Source organism: Micropterus dolomieu, linkage group LG06, assembly GCF_021292245.1.
Source record: "Micropterus dolomieu isolate WLL.071019.BEF.003 ecotype Adirondacks linkage group LG06, ASM2129224v1, whole genome shotgun sequence".
NCBI classification, from domain to species: domain Eukaryota; kingdom Metazoa; phylum Chordata; class Actinopteri; order Centrarchiformes; family Centrarchidae; genus Micropterus; species Micropterus dolomieu.
Genome location: NC_060155.1, coordinates 16,253,250 through 16,273,980, shown reverse-complemented (window position 1 = coordinate 16,273,980; position 20,731 = coordinate 16,253,250). Strand labels below are relative to the sequence as shown.

General features: G+C 42.6%; 1 protein-coding gene across 2 annotated transcripts in view; it reads right to left on the bottom strand.

Annotated features, from left to right (window-relative positions):
• LOC123972705 (ephrin type-B receptor 1-B) overlaps positions 1-13,314 on the bottom strand; it is a 161,180-nt gene extending 147,866 nt beyond the window's left edge. For both annotated transcript variants that reach the window (XM_046052307.1, XM_046052308.1), the window contains exon 1: positions 13,067-13,314. In XM_046052307.1, coding sequence (XP_045908263.1) covers positions 13,067-13,127 — 61 coding nt within the window. In that variant the 5' untranslated portion in view covers positions 13,128-13,314. The remainder of the gene's footprint in view (positions 1-13,066) is intronic.
• Positions 13,315-20,731: the final 7,417 nt, after the last annotated feature.

Here is a 20,731-nt window from a genome sequence, read left to right as displayed (position 1 = left end):
ACTATATGCACGATCGCTCATTCACTCATATGATACAACTTAGGGGTTTGGCCCTGAAATACATTAGCATTTTAGAATATATTAACATACCCAAAGGGAACTGCAGCAACATTGATTACAAGTAACTGCATGTATTTAGATGCTGCTTTGCCTCTGATCACACACACAATATGCCATGGCTACACCCTTCCCCCCTTGAACACACACACACATACAGACACACCTTGTCTCCGTGAAGCAGTCCCACCCCCTGCTGTGAAGCAGGTGCCGTGATATGATTCTCCCTTCCTCCATGCATGCTGACACACACACACATGCACACAGACAAACAGACACACACACACACACACACTCAGACATGCACTCACGTACAAATGCGTGTCTTCAAAGACAGAGCTGTGAAGCAGAGGTCTCTGGTTCCATGCCATCCTTAGCAAATGTAGCGTTAATTGACATTCCCCCACTGTTGGAGAGCAGCGTGGCTCCAACATGGGGTCCATATGGACCCCATGTTGGAGTCATCTTCTGCCCACTAGAGGATCATGGGAAGAAAGGCAAGACACTTTAACAAAATTCACAAGGAAAATATCTAGTTGTCAATTCATTTGTGTATTCAGTCTCAGCTCATGAACTCATATTTGGCAGCTGGGCACAGGCACATGTAGAAGCTGGTGTTAGTATGACAGCTGATTAGAGAGATCAGAGATTTGAGTGTGACACCTCTAATGATCTCGTCATCTGATTGACGGGCTAGGCAAGGCTCCAATTCACACATCTCGCACATCACAGAATGTGGCAAACATACAGCAAAGAGGGTCGCCACACACACTGCTCCACTGAATGTTAGAAAAAGACGATTTGCTTCCATAAATCCCTGCTGTGACTTCCAGAATATTCCACTATTATCTTGGCCCTAGCAGGGCCATTTCCTCCCCCAGTTAGCCTGTCATCAGGGCATTGTACTGTATTGTCTGGGAGTGAGCCTAAATGGGGCCCTTTCTGGGGTATTTTCAGGTACTTTCATGGAAGAATGGAGAGGATATTCATATCACATTTCAGTTTTTCTATCGCTGAGCAAACACAGTTTTGGACAACACACAGACACGCCTGCATTGACACACACGCAAACACACACCGGCACTTCCTTCACTGACCCAAACGAGCGAGTCAAGTACATTCCAGCTCCCAGTGATTTCCTCCATCTTCTTCCAACAGATAGGATCCCATTACAAGCGCCTGGCTATTATCTCTCACAGAGGCAGCAGCAAGCATTGTAATACCCATTTCAATGGGAATGTCCTAAACATTTTCATAAGACATCTACAATTCTGGAACAAAAATACACGACCAACATTTTATTGAACCTCCAACATTGTCATTGGCAGCCATTTACAAAATTGTTGATGCAAAAACCTATTTGATTAACCTGCTCTGTTAAATGACGGCAAACTGATCCGTCCGGATTTCTTAAAGAAACTGGCATGCAGCAGCAAGCTCCTTTAATTGTGCCCTCGCTGATCAATCTCTTGATTATTGGCAATTCTCTGTCATTTAGCAATGTGCTGATGTCCCCACAATGTGAAAGGCAAAGCAATCAGGAGCTGTTAGCATAGAATTGGTTGTCCATACAAATTACCTGATCTACTATCCAGCTTGTACAGAGGACCCTGTGTGTGTGTGTGTGTGTGTGTGTGTGCGTGTGTGCGTGTGTGCGTGGTCCAGTAACTAATATCCAGTGTGACTGTAGCAATCACACTGGAGCAGGCCTGTCAACACTGTTTTATGTCTACACTGCTCAGTATTTTCGGGGGCTCCTAAATAGGATACATATGCCACTCAAAACGACCTTGACAGAAACACGCTTAACCCCTCCTTCAATAGCCCCCTTACCACCCATCACCCCAGCGAGGTGCCCCATTTCTTTGAGTAATATTTAATCTGGAAAGAATGTTTAATGTAATATAACAGAATTTTTATAATTGCTCTATTAAAATGATCTGTGCTTAGGGAGGCGGTGGATGTAGACCAAAAAGAAAATTACAATAGAGGGGCAGAAAAGTTTAGACATGATCTTAAAAGCAATCACAGACTTATAATTCTATTCTATTCTATTACTTACACTATGAATGTCCTTGAAATGATATACTTTATATGTTTGTTTTGTAGTTATACTTGCTAACTTCAGGACATTGTTCTCCATGGGACAAACCCTTTGTTTGCCCTGTTGAATGTTTATAAAAACACAAAGAGACACATAAGAGATGACAAATCATCCTTGTATCCACAGAATGCAACCAATCCATCAGACACATACTTGCCTCTCAAATAAACAGAGGACGCTTACGACATCTGTCATTCCCTCACCATGCTTTGATCCATGATATGATCGCATCGCTCATACGTCCTGGACGATTCACAATCAATCTTCAGAGCCAAGGCAACAGACACACAGAGAGTCAGAGAGAGAGAGAAAGAGAGAGAGGCTTTTTTGTCTTTTCTGCTTTTTCAGAAGCACTATGACCATCCATCATGGTTTTTTCTTTTAGAAGCTGCCGCATGATGTTTATCAAAGGAAGCAGATTTTCAAAGCATTACCTGAGCCTCAAATTGATTGAGAACATGTGCGGAAATGCAAGTCACTCTCCACACTTTCTGTGTTTTCAACTGTCAATAATAGCAGATAGAAGGTGTCCTCTTTCAGCCAATCATTGCCAGTTGTCTGAAAGCCCTTTTCAGAGCAAGTGGAGGGATGTTTTTTAATACATGCTTGAATCTGCTCACACAAACATACCTACAGATACACACGCAGACTCACTCAGTGACCTTGTCAGGGATTATAACCATCACGTTCACATGAAGAGAGAATTAGACATGTGTCTCTCTGTTCCACCTTGGGTTAGGTAAGTCCACATATCAAGTGGCCTTCATAACGTGAAAATGGATGGTGTATTTTTCGAGTAGTAAAAGCAAATTTTTGGTCAGAGAACACTTATTTTTCAAACCTTGAAAATAGCATAAACACGACTGGCACCAGACGGGCTGTTAAGATTTTAATGGAGCCCCTTTATTCACTCACAAAGAGGGGAGTCATCAACACACACACACACACACACACACACACACACACACACTATGAGAGAAAGAGGACAGTAACAATACATAGTCACACATATCTGAGTGCAAAAACATACAAGTACGCACACACATGCACAAACTCACAAGAGACTAAAACATTTCTCATTATTTCATTAGTTGGTAAAAAGTGAAAAGAGGAACTTAGTACAAATATGAGGGTGAGTCTGACAGTCACATTGACCTAACACACACAGCTTTTGAAAACATACAAATAGAGAGACATCGTTCTTTCACCGCCCTAACTTGTTTAGTGTCATCTGAGGAAGGGAAGACTGAAGCCTTTGCATGGAGAACACGAGCCTGGGAAACTGTCACACTACCAACAAATCCCTGCATGACTCTGCTTGGCCAGCTGCTTTGTCCGGATAGCTGTTTTATAATTGGTATTACACAGTCAGTATTGACATTAACACAGGTTGGAACATGATACATCCACCTGAAAAGGCTGGGAGGAAGTGAGCAATGGGCTTCATTCCTAAGTATGTTAATACTGAAATGATGCCATGCCCTTTCGCATGGGAAACTGTACTCTGGCAGAAAAGTGGTAAGTGTTAGAGATCAGTCTTGTTAAGTGTGTGTCTACAGAAATACCCACAGTGTTAGAATGATTTTAACAAATTCAACAAAAGTTTTTTAAAATCTAAACTCACACATAATATCCATAGATTTACCATCCAATTATATATAAATTAGTTATTACATAAACACATATTAAGTTATCTTACTACTATGTAAGTGGTTATGATGTACAGTATTTTTAGTTATATTATAGGGTCATAACATTTTGTGATAAAGCAAAGTGATGGAAAGCAGACCTAGGAATTACCTCTCCCAATTGCCTGTTATAAATCTTACATAGTAAAAATACATCAAACTTTAGCTTGGGCTTTAACTTCTAACCCAAAGCTTTAAGTCTTTTTGTGTTCACAAATTGTCACAGACTAGGTGTTAAGAACAACAACAGTGAAGCATCAAACTGAAAACCTACAGACATAATGAATTTCTGGGGTGAACGAAAATGGCTGATTAAATGGTCATTAAACCATTAATCGACGACGTTTGACGGATAGCATTTGCGTTGGATATGATAATGCAAGACAGAGTTGGTGTCAGTGTGGCCAGCCAAACATTTTCAACAAAATTAAGTTTAATGTAATTGTTAAATTATTCTCCAACCTGTCATTTCTGTTATGTGAAAACGTCGGCATGGCTCAGCTCAATACCTTAAAATACCAAATTTCCATAATAATAATAATAATAAATATTATACAGCACATCACAAATGAACATGCAGAGTGGGACACAAGTAAAGCTAAGGCAGCTTATGGTGAGAGATATTCTTAGAACACAATAGAATCAGACAATCTATGTGATAATTTGTGAGAATTGATTTAAAGTGCAATATACACTCCGAAACATACACACATCACAGAATTCCTGTCAACTTAGGCCTTTGGAAATCATTTATCATTTACCGAGCCTGTTGTAGAGATCTAAGGCTGTGCTGGTGTGCATTTAGATAGAGAATTTATGATAAAAGAAACCAGCATAGGATATTATACATTAATAATCGCACATCACTTATATGACAAGGATGCATCTTTTGATATTGTTGAAATTTCCTTTAAAACTGATGTGACACAGTTGTAAAACACAGCCAGGAAAACCGCTGTACAATTACGTTCAGCTCGGCTTAGTGGGAACGTTTGTCATCTTGACATATCATCAGCTGAGTGCAGCACGGCCACGGAGGGAAATTTTTGCATCTGAACGAGCACATCTGTTCATTCCCGACCACATTCCACTTTACCTTATTTAAAACTACCTGACTGCATGCCATATGTGTGTACAGTATACTCCAGCAGTTCATTTCCCCAGCTCTCAGAAATGGGCTGACTCCGCCCAGACATCAGTGTCAGTCTGATGAGTGGGTGTCTAACAGTGTGTGAAGCTCACATCAAAGGCATGCCGTTTTAAATGCCCAGCCTTGGGAGAACGCAGGGAGGGGAAAGACTTCATAGGAATAAAGGATGAGGAGGGAGGGAACAATTGGAGAGGGGCATGGATTTTTTACTGTTCAGTGAGCCCCATTACAGAACAGGTTTGGGTTGGGAGTGTATTACTGAGACTTTTACATTAACCAGTTGAATCAAGACATCCAGATTTAGCAGCAACCTTAACAAACAAGCAAATATGCACACTACTCTGACTCACTGCGCCAAACAATCTCCTCCACATCATTCATTATAGCTGAGAGTTTCATAAAAAGGCAAATCACACTCCCCAAAGACATCCAAGGAGATGTACTCTCACAAAGATACACACAGTCATACACACTCTAAAGGGCTGGATGTGCTTAGGGGTTAGCAGCCAGAACCACCAGCCTCCTCATTAGCACAAATAAGATCGTAGGCAGATACAGGCCTATCCCTCTCTCCCTCTCTGTCTCTTTGTCCCTCTTCGCCTCTGTTCTCTTGCACAAATGAGTCCCTTGTCCTCTAGTTCGCCTCTAACAAAAAGAATAGCACATACAGCTGTAGAAGGACAATAAAGATGATGGAAAACTACGACTTCTCTATGTGGGAAATTTCTTCTTGGCTTATTTGTGTGTCTTCTTATAAGTACATGCTGCATAATCTTAGGCAATATTTACGACCTCCGGATGTTTGGTTGTGATGTGACCTCAGGTTGCATTACATTAAAATTAGTCCCCTTGACCCTTACTTTCATAACTATTCATGAAGTCAGAAGGCCAACAGGCCAACATGGGCTGGGATCAGTTTGTCAGGTTGGTTATCAAAACAAAATAGGAATATAATAAATATATAGACTGGGAGAATATATTGAATAATACTGAATATTAACAGAATCACTGCATCACTATACTAATTTTCTTTCATTTTCAACCAATAGACATCCCCAGGCTTGGTTCCTATGTGCTTTTTTGCCTGATACATACGGTATATATTATCTTTGCCTAAATACAGAGAACAGAACTTGAAAGCCAAACAAACCACCTTCGACCTTGGCTCATTTTGGGAAATGCCTCTTTCACCTCGTCAGTTTTCGAGTTGTACGCTAGCCAGCCAACTGCTGGTAGACCGAGATGCTGTCCACTCATTTCCCATTACCCTCTGTGCTTCAAATCAATAGTTAATTACCTCCAAAAAGCTCTCTTCTTATCCTGCTAGAGAAGTGGACAGCGCAGGGCAGGCAGAAATTTGCCTGGCAGAAGGATTCAGTGTTATGCAGGGTGAAAACTGTCCTCCCACCACTGCTACTTATTGGCCCATCAGTGTCCCTCTCAGAAGCTGGCATTCCATTTTGCACTGTGCCGGCACTCCACCACACCATTTTCATTTCTCATGCGAACGCAGACACACACAGTGTTCATGCACAATTTCTCTCTATCTGCCCCTCTCTTGCCAAGAACCCAATGTTTAATAAGAGATTACATTTATGGTGAGGAGAAGGGCAGGCGAATGGTGAAATATGTCCACATGTCCTGAACCTGGGAGAGGCACTGGCATTTACTCATTAATAATGGGACAGGCCCCAGGCCCAGGCCCTTAGCTCTCCATCTCTGCTCATTTCCTTTCCACACATCAAAGCTATGTGTGTATGGCTGTGCATGGGTGTATGTGTGCATGCTTGTCAGTCCCTGAGAAACAGTCTGTGGAGGAGCCGGCTTTTATTTAATCAGAAGTGGAGCAGCTTCCACCACCATGCGTAATTTCAGCCCTATTAACGTTTTGCCTTTAATTCCTCTGAGCGCTGGAGACGCAGCATCCTCTGGGCTGCTGATTCACTTAAAATTTAAAAAGTATCGCAAAGTTATTTTTTTCCCTGTACAGTAGCAATTTCATATATTGTACATTTAGACACTAGAAGCAAGAGATTTGCTATGTAAACACAGTGATATGCAGAGTTTATAGTGTGTGGTTACTAAGTGTTCACAGTGAGCTAAATTGATATTCTTATCAGTTTGATTGTAGACTTTAAAAAGTTTCCCACACACTGAAAGTCCCAATCACAAAAACACTGCGCCACTATACCTGCCTCCTCCCACTACTTAGTCAGCCTTTACCCCACCGCCTTACTGCCTCCAGCCCTTAAGCCTGGGCCTTAGGGCTTAAAAGTCAAATTAAATCATTCTGGGCCTGACTCAAAAACAGATCTCATTATAACAATCATAAATGAAGCTCTTTGTTCCTACAAGCCCTAAAACCCCAACAGTCTCTTTACCCTCTTCCTGTTCCTGCCAATGCAGCGTCTATTACGTCTTTAGAGGGACAGGCTCATATTTCCCTTTTTACCCCCCCGTAGTAAACCCTATAACACTTCACAAATGCATCTGTTTTTAACTTTATAAAAACGTTGGAGAAAGAGTCAGGTGAGGGAGGGAGGAGGGGAGAAAAGAGGAAGAGAAGCCGGTAGAAACAACCAATTATTTCCTTGCAGGAAAGTTCAAGAGAGGAGGTGGGAGTGATGGGAGGGCTTCCAACTACTCCTAGATTTAATTAAAATGTATTGAAAAAAAGAGCAGTCTAGCAGGCAAGAAGAAACAGCCAGGAAGTCGTGTGAGCAACAGGCCTTTGTGGATTTGGACTGGCCGGCGCTGATGTAGGAAGGGTTGGGCTAAAGGGGCCATGGGGTGGAAGAGAAACTGTGGATATGGGGCTGTAAGCATAGAGGCCCCAGGAGCCAGGCTGCGTGAACAGTGAGAAATAAGACTCGATAATCAATGCCTTCTCTCAACTCAACAAATATTGAAGAGGATCCCCTTTCCTGCTGACTGAACAACTGTCACCCAATCTCTAGGACAGGTGATAATGGAGGGAAAGAGCCTGAGAGACAGACAAATAATGAGAGAAAAAGCACATTTTTCACACCATCATCCTTGAATGGTGTGGAAGCTGGGTCACTGCGCCCAATCAATTACTAGCATTGCCATTTTCCACTAGGTGTGGCTTGGAGGGTAAGTTTGTGCTCCTGTGAACATCAAGCCTTGGTGAGCATGTCTGTGGGTGTGTGCGTCTGAGTCCATGTTGTGTGTTTGCCATTTGAGAGAACTGGCTTTACCACGAAACAGATGACTCACACAGTTTGAGGTTGAACTGTGTCACGAGTGTCAATGCTTTGCACGAATGCGTTTCGTATGTTGCTGATGCAGTGGGTCTGCTTATCCCCGAGAATGGACAGATAAGGCCTTAGCCCTTGTCCCACAGTCAGCCACATGCTCTGATAAGGGCCAAGCATGAAGCCAGACGGGTGGAACCTAACACTGCCGATTGCATCTCCGCGGCAAATCTCTGGATAGTGTGGAAGACACTGGAAGACAACACAGTAAAGAACATGAAATAGCCGCACGGCGAGACAAAGGAAACAAGACCCATGTCTGGAATGGTGTGGAACAGGAACAGACAGATACGTGCAAACAGTGTAGTGCATACTGCTCTCCTGCATATCTCGCTTCTGATACCGCTCATTCTCACACAGAGACATACACAAAAATGTTCACATGCATACCAGCCCCCAACCTGTATCCACCATCTGGCCTGCCCAAGGCTCAGATGTCTCTTGGGGAAGGTGAGCTGCAAGGGGGACACTGTGCATATGTGTTCTGTGTGCATGCGTGTGTCTTGGTGTGAGAGGGACAGAGAGAGAAAGAAAGAAAAAGAGAGAGAGAGAATGAGGAGCCAGTGATCATCCTATCTAAGAGAAAATACACACTATACATTATACTGCAAGTTTGTGAAAAATCCATATTGTGAAGGGGAAAAAACCTGCACAGACCACAGATTCTTGCCACATTGCCTGCAAGCACAATACTTTCACAAAAAAGGTAGTACAACAAATTTACAGCACTGCAGGTACACGAGCTGCAGGCAGAGGTTTGCACTGGGGGTCGTCATAGCTGACTAGCCCGAGTTAGCGCACGTTAACACAGAGTAGTCTTTTCACTGAGGGCAAAATAAAGCCTCCATTATGGGATGAGGCCATGTCTGCCGCCCCTGCCAGCCATAATGGCTTTAGAACTCTACTGACGACACGGGCACCCAAATGTAAATACACACACAGCGGTACCAAACGAGTGGAAAATTAAATTGTACTTCAGGTGGTCCCAGGTCAGCAATAGTGCCTGTGGCCAAAATACACTTGTACACTCATGTGAGCACTCACACACGCAGTCTTTCATGTCTTTACAGTCCTACCACCTCAACCCGTGGGCCTGTGATACTGTGCTTATATTTTCATTCTGTCCTTTTCTATTTAAAACAAAAGAGCAGAGACAAGGAGCAATCTTACTTTCACATCCATTAGAGACTCAACAGGACTCTTTTCACAGGCTGTCTCCTCTGCACAGTTGGAGAGCTCACAGACTCACACACAACTCACATCATCGAGTAGCAGAGAATTCTTAACTCAATACTACACCAGCCTCGCAGAGTTGGTCTATATGGACAGGCTCTGTTTTCACTACTAGATTTAAATATAACAATTGCCCCTCAAGAAAACTAGCAAAAATGTAACTAGGAGTAAAAGAGAATAAATTAAGCATTGCTGGCTTTTTTGCCTTTTTGGTGGATATTTTTGATGAAATGTGAAATTTCCAAAACAGCCTAGATAGTTTTCTGGTTTAAAAAGTCAAAGCATTTAACCACTAACAACAACATTTGTCCAATCAGGTGCATGCAGGGTTCATGTAGACTGACATGCGTCTCATGCAAATGCCTCTTGAACCTTGCCAAACTACAAAACACGCAGCAAGATGGTGGTCTGGCAAAGCCGTGTGTTAGTGTTACTGTATTCAAAGTCAGTTTTAACACAGCTCCAGTAGCTTTACTGCTCTGATTAGAAGATAACTCACCAAGAGAATAACGTGATTCTTTATGAATCCCGGGAGGCAGATTGACTGTTCTCCACAGTGAGGTCAGAGCATCGGGTCAGCTATGGGACAATGCCCCTGGTGCTGAGTCAGTGGACACTTCAGCAATCGCTTGCTGAGACGGGGCCTGGAACCTGCCCTAAAACACTCCTTTAACCTTTTTAATCAATGTGCCACTTTAACACTCCTGATAAATATCAACAGTGTGTGATTCTGACCGCCATAACTATCATCTGATGCTTAAGTTGTCATTATTATTATTTATTCAGAAAGCTACAATAATCTCCTCTTCATCCACTTGGCCTCTGCGGATGAGGCATTACCATAGTATAGTACAGGTACTTAATACAGCATCCTTAGGGACTGGTTACATCACATTAATAATCTCTTATCATACTCATATTGAATGATGCTGTTGTTTTACCCCAGTGTTGCATAGCACAGGCATTTATGTCAGACAACTGAGGCAGCCCGGTGTTCGTTTACTTCCACAGCCTTGTTCAATTGCAGGCTACTCATTTGTAAAACACGCATACTATATCTTTCCCGAAACTCCCTGACCTCCCTCGTTTGGTCTCTCATATCTTTTTATCTCCCTCTGTCCCTGTCTATCTTTCAAATGCTGTTTCATCCCCGTTCCCTCCGTTCCTCTTCCCTCCACCACCCAGTTCCAGGCCGTTAAATGAGCGGGCTTATCTAAGCCTAATTGGTTTAAGGGCAAACAGAAATAAGCAATGGCTCTGTAAGTAGGGGAGAATTACTGCTGCTGTTGGCAAGAACCACATTCGCACGCCACAGAGAGAGCGAGCAGAAGAGGAGAGAAGGGAGTCAAGAGGGGAATGGGGAGATTAGTGAAGAGAATTATGGAAGACAGAGTGGAATAGAGAAATGAGTGGGGGGGGAAAGAAGGCATAGAGTAGGTGAAGATGATGGGGAGAAATGGCGAGAGAAGACAAATGAGGGTGAAATAGAGCACTGTACATGCTTCTTTTTCTAATGACATGCAAATCCCAGTCCTTACTCTCCTCTCTGTTAGCCCTTTGCTTTAGGTCTGACTGCCCCTTCAGAAACTGTTCAGCGTGTGTGTGCGGACCCAACAAGTTGTAAAATCAACTTTACACATAAACTGTTTTGGTCCTTCATCGCACCTCATTCACCTTAACACCATCTATCCATCAATACTTTGAGTAGTTCCTCCTTATGATTTCCATCCGACAGTTCATCAATGATGTGAGGAGGTGTTTACTGTTAGTGTGTATGTATGTGTAGGGAGGTCAAATAATTCATACAATTCATCCTAAGTATGTGTCCATATAGTGAGGGCTGCATCCTTCTCTAAAGTCAAAACCACACACCCAGACACACACACAGATCTCTGACACTTTGTGATTATAGGCTGATTTGGTCTCATAATCAGATTAAGGGTGACAGGAAAGCAGGGGATAATGTGGTCAATGGCTCCACATTCTCATTCTCACACAAACACACACACAAAAAAATGAAAGAGCAACAGATTGGAGTTCAGATCAGTGAAGATTTGAACCTGCCCATGGGACAACCTCCTTTCAATTAGTGACCAAACAAGGAAATCACTTTCATCCTTGTTACTGAGGTTACCCAAGGGCCATCTCCCTGCCCATCTGTTTCTTTCTCATCCCATCTTTTAGAGGAGAAATCCCACACCCTTTCCCTTTCAGGGAAATTTCACTCATCTTGCCTCTCCTCCACTCATCTATCTGAATTTACATTTCTGCTGTCATTTCACACTGGGTAAACATTTGAACCTCAAAATATCCAACCTCACAGAGGTAGCAATTTGGGCCTGGGTTTGGTATCCATAGCTGTGTTGAAATCTGATAAGCACAAACAAGAAAGCCACTGCCGAAATTACAGAGCACAACAGGAGCTGGGAACAGTCCACGAGCAGAGTTGTAAATGATTAAAGAGAAAAGCTGCATGTGAGAAAACTACATGTTTTGTGCTTCTAATGTACCTTTTAGTGTTTTTGGGAATGGATACAAACAGCCGTGGGGAGCTGGTGTGTTCCCGTCTTCATGTTTTATTGGAGAGGATAAGCTACTGTACAATAAAATAAAAGACGACACTATATATCCATGATGCTGCTGGGATATATCCAGCAGGCAATGTCTGAGGCTACTGCATAGTGTTCCGTCCCCAGGGTCCCACAGCGGAAATGAAAAACATGTTTAACTGAGGAGATATTAGCTACTACTGGTTGTCCAGATGATTGTGGGTGGGAAAGAAAAGAGGAAATAGGAGGATATGAAGACAAAGACAGAGAGAAGGGAATGGAGATGGATGAAGTGTTAAAAAATACAGGAACAATCTGTGAAAAGGGGAGAAGCAGGTGAGTGTTTTTAACAGAGTGGTAGATTTCCAAAAGTAAAAAAGACAAATTCACTCATGCATAAAATCCAGGTTACTAGGAGACTTCCATTCAATGAAATCCACAATCTAAGATACTTTGTCAGGCAAAATATCACAGAATGATGCTCATGGGCTTGGTTAATAGTATTTCATCTGTACAATTTAATGAAAAGCCTGATGGGAATCCTGGAGGTCTGACAAGCCTTTACAATGCAGCCGGCGTTTTGCACTGAGAAAAAAAACGAATTGCTAATGGGAAAATGACAATCTGAAATAACAATTTATAGAGGACACTCTTGTCCCGCACTCCTGCCGTACAGAATGAAGAAGATTAAAGAGTGAGAAAAACTGATTTCACTACTTACACGGCCACTAATACACTACTGTAAGCTATCAAACACATTTAAATCAGACAAAGTATCCTTTCTTCACATGAACAACATCGACCAGCGGAGTGGGAAGGCTGCTGCTCCTGCCGCTCCGAAATAAAGGGATAACCACGAACAATCTGGTGCGATCCACGTGTATGACATCCCTGCGCGCCTATGCCAGAGGCGCAGCGCTGCCAACAGAAAACGTTACGAGCATCCCCATCACAGCGTGCACTGGAAAGGAGCATTTCCATCTCTACACAATCTCTAATCTCTTATTTACCTTCCATTGCAGAAGAGGTGATGACCAGTACGCATAGAAGCGCAAACAAATCCACTGTCATGGCAGAAGGGTAGTTTCCACAGCTTGTCCCCAAATAACCAAGACGCACCGTGCGCGTCAAAAGAATCCCTTAGTTGTCAGAGCGGTACTCCAGCAGATAGCCTGTGTTGTGAGTCACATTTCAAGCCGTAGTAAACAATGTGTGACAATCAGCACAGGGGAAGGACAGAGTGTAGGGGCTTGAGGGGTGCGAGGAGCAGGGGGAGGAGGAGGAGGCGCGGGGAGGAGGGGGACCCGACATTGCTGCTCACATCCCCATTAGAGCGCTGGGGCCAATCACCGACTGAGAGCTGAAACTCACTAACCAATCACCAGCCCACCGCTCCGCCCACCTCGCATAGTCAAAACACAAAACTTTTCCTTGACCTATTTGAAGCGGCGTCCGCTTCACTGAAGGGAAATAGCGCCACTACTCGGGTGAATAAAACTACTGCACCCCAAGCACACATCGACTCAGGTCTACTCCCATGGGAGATGATCTGAACGGGTGTATTCTTGCTCAGTGCTCTGTCATTATGTCCCATATGACTTTCCTTAAGTGTGTGCTACAGTGAATATCATCTTAGGATATTAAAATCACAAGGATGCCTCATACAATTATGATTCACAAATGCAAGTTGAGCTAGTTACTCAATTTTCATTACTTAAACAACAGCCTGAGTTTGTTTGCCAACCCTCCCACCCCACCCTCCCATATGAGTTGAAACCAACTAATACGCCTGATACATGGTTTGGCACCCTCACTTTCCCATTGTGCTCACATAAGCACAAACCCTATTTGCATTGAGAATGTTCTTTTATAGCTTTAGCAAATCCAACTGCACCTCCTAATGATATTAAATAGGCATTGCACATCAGCCCCCCCCCCCCCCTTCTTTGCCCCTGGCACCCCTTTTGTGTGCGCGTGTGCTGCAACAGATGGTATGGACAATGGGACTTTCCCCGCTGGGACACAGAGGACCAAGGTCTTCCTCAGTAGAGGAAGAGGGGGTGTTGCCGCCCTGTAGCCCAGGACCATACACCTGTTTTGGGCTAGATATGTCCCCCAAGTCCCTGGGACTGAAGAACTAGAACGAGTTATTAATCTACAGCCTGAGTAGACCTGGTTTTACCCGGGGCCACTGGATGGCCTAATACTTCAGTGCTGTTGCTTCACAGCATACTGGCCCAGATACTTTTTACCCACTTTACTTTTTATGGACTTAATGAATTGGCCGAACAGCAGGGTTTTCAAAATATAATGTAGCTTATAAAATGAAAAGCCTATGGGTTTTTTTGCAGCTGGTTTGTGTGGATCTGAAGAGGCCACAATTCACTATTAAGTACGGGCAGCTTTTTCTCTCAACAAGTTCGAACTGTTTTCACTGCATCTATCTTTTGTGCCCCTTTGCAATTCAACTCCTAACCTTTACAATGACAAAAACAAACATAAAGCACATTGTAAATGAAAAGTGACTCACACTTAATAAATGGTTTTTCCAATTGTGGCAAAGGCCAGCAGATGAACTGGGGCAGACCCAGTGCTTCAGGAGCATTACGCAGTGGTTGCAAACTTGGGACCAAACAGTTGATGAGGGCATTTGTCATTTTTAATGGTGTGGTGAGGAGTGGCGCTACAGTGTGACATGGCACAGCACAGCATGGCCCCTGGTGCTGGCTCCTATGTATAGGTCTACGATAGCAGCCTGGCCTTATTTTTCACCATCCTCACCTATGACTACACAGGTCATCTCCAAATACAGGAGCAGCACAGAGCAATCTGTCCCTGTTTGCAGTCCACGCCCTGTGGGGGGAAGGAAGGAAGGACGGAAGAGTATGAGGGGAGGCAGAAACAATAGTGCTGCTGCTGTAGCATATCCTCCCTTACAATGCACACACAGACAAACGCACGCATACAATAACACAAATGTGCATGCAGTCGCTCACCCACACAGCACTCTGATAATGATCCACACAAAGCCACACAAGCACTTGCGTACTTCAGCTCAAGAGCCTCAGCCCAATACCAATACTGAGCACAAACACATCGTAGAGAGCCTCTCGTTCTCTCCGTGTCCTGATTGTTTCTGTGTGGTTAAACCTGCAAGTGCAGCATCCCAGTTCTATTTTGTTTTCTTCATTCCTCCATTCAAGACCAGATTGAAGACAAAATAAAAAGAAAGACAACCTCTCTGGGTGGGGTATTCTCTGACTTGCGGTTGATTAAATGTTTTTCCGTTGTCTGCACTCTGTGAGTTGACCCTTAAGTTATTGCGCTTTTGACCTGTAAACATCCAACCAGCGTCTACCTCTGCGTGACCGATGTGCCATGACCTTTACATTGCTCCTCTCTTTCTCCCATTTCCTGATTTCCGTTTGGTTGCCGAAAAAAAAAGTCACAGTTGTTCTGTTTTCAACGGCAGGAAATACAAAATGGTATTAACTCATTCTGTGCAACAACAGTGAAAACAAATAATACCTGCCATACACAAGGAAGGACCTTTAGGATGAAAAGCGAAATGCATTTTATTGAGACAGTAATGTTTACTCAGACCAAGGCTCATTACTTAGATATATGATACAGGAATGCATATACACACCAGAAAAATGGATAATTCTATTGGTACAGAATGAAAAAGGCAGAAACAGATATATTGTAAAGAGAGAGATGTTTCCCAGAGACCATGGAAGCTGGAAAGGTTTGTCTGGTGATGAATATGAATGCATGAAAATGAAAATGCCTAAGTCAACATGGAGATAGTGCAGGGACCCAGGTGACAGAGGAGTGCAGTGCTACACCCACCCTGTGGGGATAGACTGGTTATTAGGCTGGGCTTTAGCTTCATCCATCTTCAGGAGTCTGGGCGCTGGCCATTGACAATATGAGTACAGAGCCAGGGCTGAATACAGATGTGGTCTAGACGAGTGTTCCCCAAATAGAGGGTCAAGACTGACTGGTGAGTCCCAGCCACAGTCATACTTTCTGGGTCATGGCTCAGGAGAGGCGATGGAAAATACGTTCATTGTGGGGGATGCATGAGGTTGGTTAAGTTTGCCTACAAATGTATGTTTTTAAAGGCTAAAGACTATAAATGTAGATAGAACTGGGAAACATTGCAGCAGTCACTAGCCAGTCACATTCAACCAGATGTTTATAAAAAGTTTGAAGGTTATTGTTATGCTTGTGGTAAAAACTCAGAAGAAATAAGTGGTTACAAGAGTAGAACAACTCTCTGACAGTGGGTCAGAGAGGGAGACAGGGCGGGAGCTAAATACAGCCCTCTCATTAATCTGCCAATGATGCCAAGACTGATGGCACCTGTCCCTTGCTATCAGCACACAGACACTTCAGAGACATTCATTGCACTTCTCTGATACAGTGAGACACACAACCTTATATGCAAAAAGACATGAAAATACCTGTACGCACACACAGAATATAGACTTAAGTGTTTATGTTTTTGTGTGGGAAAATGAGAGAGCGAAGAGGTAGTGAACTCCATTTCTCCTTGCAGAGATGAAGTGAAAGCATTATTTGTTTTAAGTATTGCAGTTTGATTAATAAGTCGTTAGCTCACATTCATTCTATTCAAGATTCAAGCTCTTTAGTTACCATTAATCAAAACAGCACAATGAGGAGATTCTGCTCAGCACTGAATGAGTAAGAGCATCATTATAGCTTGCTCTTTGTCAAGTGTGTGCATGGGTGTGTGTGTGTGTGCATGTGTGCAAGAGACAGAGATTGACTGTGAGTACAAGTGTACAAGAGGCTATGTTCCTCTACTTGTATTTACTCTGTTGCGTGTGTGTGCATGTGTTCACACTCAAGCGCGCATGAGTGGCACAGCTGACTCCAACACAGAAGGATGGATAATAGATTGCACGCCCCCCCCCCCCCCCCCCCCCCCCCCCCCCCCCCCCCCCCCCCCCCCCCCCCCCCTCCTCTGTCACTCCATGCTCTGTCAGCTGCCACGGGGTTTTCTGTTGCAGACGATATTCTAGCAGCAAGTGCCCAATCCATCTCTCAAAAGATGCCACCCATCCAAAAAGAGTGTTGGATACACACAAAATGAGGCAACATCATCCAAAATCATGCATGGACACTATGATAACACATAATTGTTTATGGTGATAATAAAAATAATAATAATAATAATAATAGTTAGGGATGTCTAATCACATATGAGGTTAATGGGATTCTCATTCATTCACGTATTCACTTGCAGCATATAAAAAAGCTTCCTATTAACCATGTAGCCTCATCCACGTCTGGTGCAATACACCTTTCAATTTATGCACCAGCCTCTTCCACCTCCCTCAGAAGAGATGCCTTTACAACAACATTTGACACATGGTAAATTGTTTTTTGTATCCCTGAACATGTTATCATGGGCTAGTCTACTGGAGGGGCTCATAAAGTAGTTTTCTGGCTACAAAAGCAACATTTAGGAGGTGGACTTGTTAATGAGGACACACAAAACTAGCTTGACAGCTCATCACTTCATGTCAGCGACTACCTATCCCGCTCAATCCCAGTCTTGTTGTTTGTTTCACAGGGGCACCATCAAAATGCATACCTCCGTCTTCTCTGACCTGTATTTTCTCCCCTCACTGGCCCTGTGACAGATAGTTCAGTACAATCTATCAGCCTCAGTCTGACTCAGTCAGGGCCAGTGCTTTGTAGAGCCACGTATGGACAGAACGCACACACAACAGCCCGCATCCCCGAGTCTGTCACGCTAAATGGGATAAACATCTGGTGGTGGAGAAAGAGAGAAAAACAGAGGTCAGATCAATCTGCCCTCTGTCTGCCACACACTGATCCCCTGTCATAGGCTGACCTCTGCAAAACCCAGCAAATGAACCTCCAGTGCCACATCTGAATATAAAGAGTGCTGCACTTCAGTCTGGCCGGAATACAGTGGAGGAGAGCACCTAATGACAGATGAACTCACTGGTGGCCTGAAATGTTTATTCAGATGGTCATTTTAACTAAGTGGTACCAGAGGATGATGGAATGGGTGTGATGATAAGGAAAATAATTACCATAATAACTTCCATTTTTTTTAAGTAAGTCTTTACAGCTAATAGTGTAATTATGATTTAAATAAATCAATCTTCTCATTATTGTAAAACATTTTACCTTCTGTTAAGTAATAACATGTTTTTCCTTATTAACTTATTTGACTTAATAAGACAACATTAAGTTTATGACATTATCAAAAAGGGCAAAAACAGAAGTCATAAAAATGATAATATAACTGATACACATTTAAGTGTGCAGATTTGTGGTTATAACTAAGGCAATAAGATGTTTTGCATTGCAAACCAAGGTCAAACTTTACCTTAAGGGTTGGTTCATCTAAGTTAAAAACATATATATTTTCACTCATTTACTTCTGCTGGTATCTGGCCATGCAGATAGCCTTGGTTTCATTTGACCAGTTTATAAATAAAATATTGAGATTTATGCCATCAGTCAAGTTCAGTGGAGGTGAATGGCATTTTGTTTGTGGGGCTCACAGTAATGAAAAATTCCACATGAAAAATCAACAGAAACAAGCCTTTCCAGAAACAATCTGCCAACCTCCACATGAACAGTTCCCACTGAAACTACAGTATGTCTTCCAAATACCAAACAGTTCTTATGACAGTTATTTGCCTAAACCACCACTTTAAATGCTTTTATAACAGCAGATGCATTTGAAATACAACTGCCAATTTATTAATTGGCAGTTGTATTTCAAATGCATCTGCTGTGATGAATGCAGACAGAACCTAATAATTCTGAAGAAACATTGCAGGGAAACAGATTAGTAACAGTAGAGGTGGTTGTCCAGTTTTGAAGTTGGAGCCCCTGTACTCAGTGTGTCTATCTCTTCACTGTCTGATTAATTTAATTATCTGAGACTGATTCAATTTAATTAAAGTTCTGTTTGTTTTGCTATTGCAATTTTGCATAGTCTTTTCTTATTACTTGCTCTGCCAGCTGAGTTGTTTTAGTTTGTGATTGCATTGTGATTTAATTCATTTTACATTTCATATTTAGGTTTTCAATTTGTGATTTTTATTCTGCACCACTAAATTCTATTTGAAAACATGCATCTCAGTTTCAATCATACTACATTCACATGTGAAATGCACAGGCGCACCGCCAAAAGAAAAGTCTGCACACAATGCCTCTACACAGACACACACACGGCTTGAATGGTAGCGGATGGGATGGTGGCTGTGACAGCAGAAAAGAAGAAAATGAATCATATAAAGATGCACAAGCCATCGATAAATGTCATAACAGTTGTGCTCAAAGCTTTCTGCTTGGAGGACTGAAAGTGTAAAACGATATTTGGCTGTGGGACAAAAATGCACTTGGACATTTATTATTTAGATTATGACCTAATTTAACACATGCACACATCTACACAACAGTTACGCCATCATGCACACATGGAAACAAACAATAGCGCCGAATTAACACGTTGACCTTCTGATATTAGCATTGACCTTTGAAAGCTATCTTTTCTCCCAGCATGCATCATCAGATCAATAAACATTGCTGCCAGGTGATGCTTGGAGCATTATCGGCCTGTTGCAGGCTCCATGCACACACACATAAAAATGCAACAAAGCCCATGTCAAATTCTAAATGTCAAAACCTTCTGCTGCACACAGAATGTGTGTTATATTTGTGATTACCTTTGTAATACACACTCTCAAAACACATTACCACTCAGCATCGACTTGTTGACCATTACTAATTGTTAATCAGTGTTTTGTGTTATGTGGTTAGAAGGAATGAGCACAAGTGGGGAAAGCAATTAACAGTTCCAATCCCACCTCTCTCACTGTATTTCTCCTTCCCTACAATCTTTGTGTGTGCATTTTTCTCTCACTTTGCCCTCTCATTTTTAGTCTATACCACATAAATCCAGGTGGCTACGCCATCTCTCTGTTCTTGGTTCGATCTCCTTATCTAATCAGAAGCAGACCCCATTACCACACAGTTTCCTAGTCAATGATTTCTCATTTAGACCACACTCCCCAGATCCTTCGCTCATTGAGAGCTTGATGGATAGCCTGTCGAATATCCATATATATGTGTGTGTGTGTGTGTGTGTGTGTGAAGAGAGCCCCATGTGAGGACACATAGAATGAGAAACCACTTAAAGGACTGTTGGGTCACAGTGCCCCCAGCACTCCCATTCCTAAAAACTTTAAATCTTTCACCTTTACCAAATGTCATTGTTTTGTAACAAAGAAAGTTTAGAAAGAATGCAAATTAGTGGTGACATGTTTAAAATAATTTCTTTTAATCCATGCACAATAAATGATGTCAGTCAGATCTCTCTCTCCTTATGAAGAAATCTTGCTTTTGATAGCTACAAAGTAACAGCCGCATCAGTCTGGCCTCTATGTTGGTTTTCAGTGCACTGTTTCTACTGTAGGCTTACAGTGGCACTCCAGGCATTACCTCCTCACCTTCTTCCTCGCTGTCTTGCAGTTCTGCTGGGAAATGTAGTTGTTCAACTGCTATCAAAAACTGATGTGAGAGTTGTGTCCCAGTTTTATACTAAATACAAATTCGAAGCAGATTGAGTATGTAGTGCGGAAAAGCTGGCAAAATTT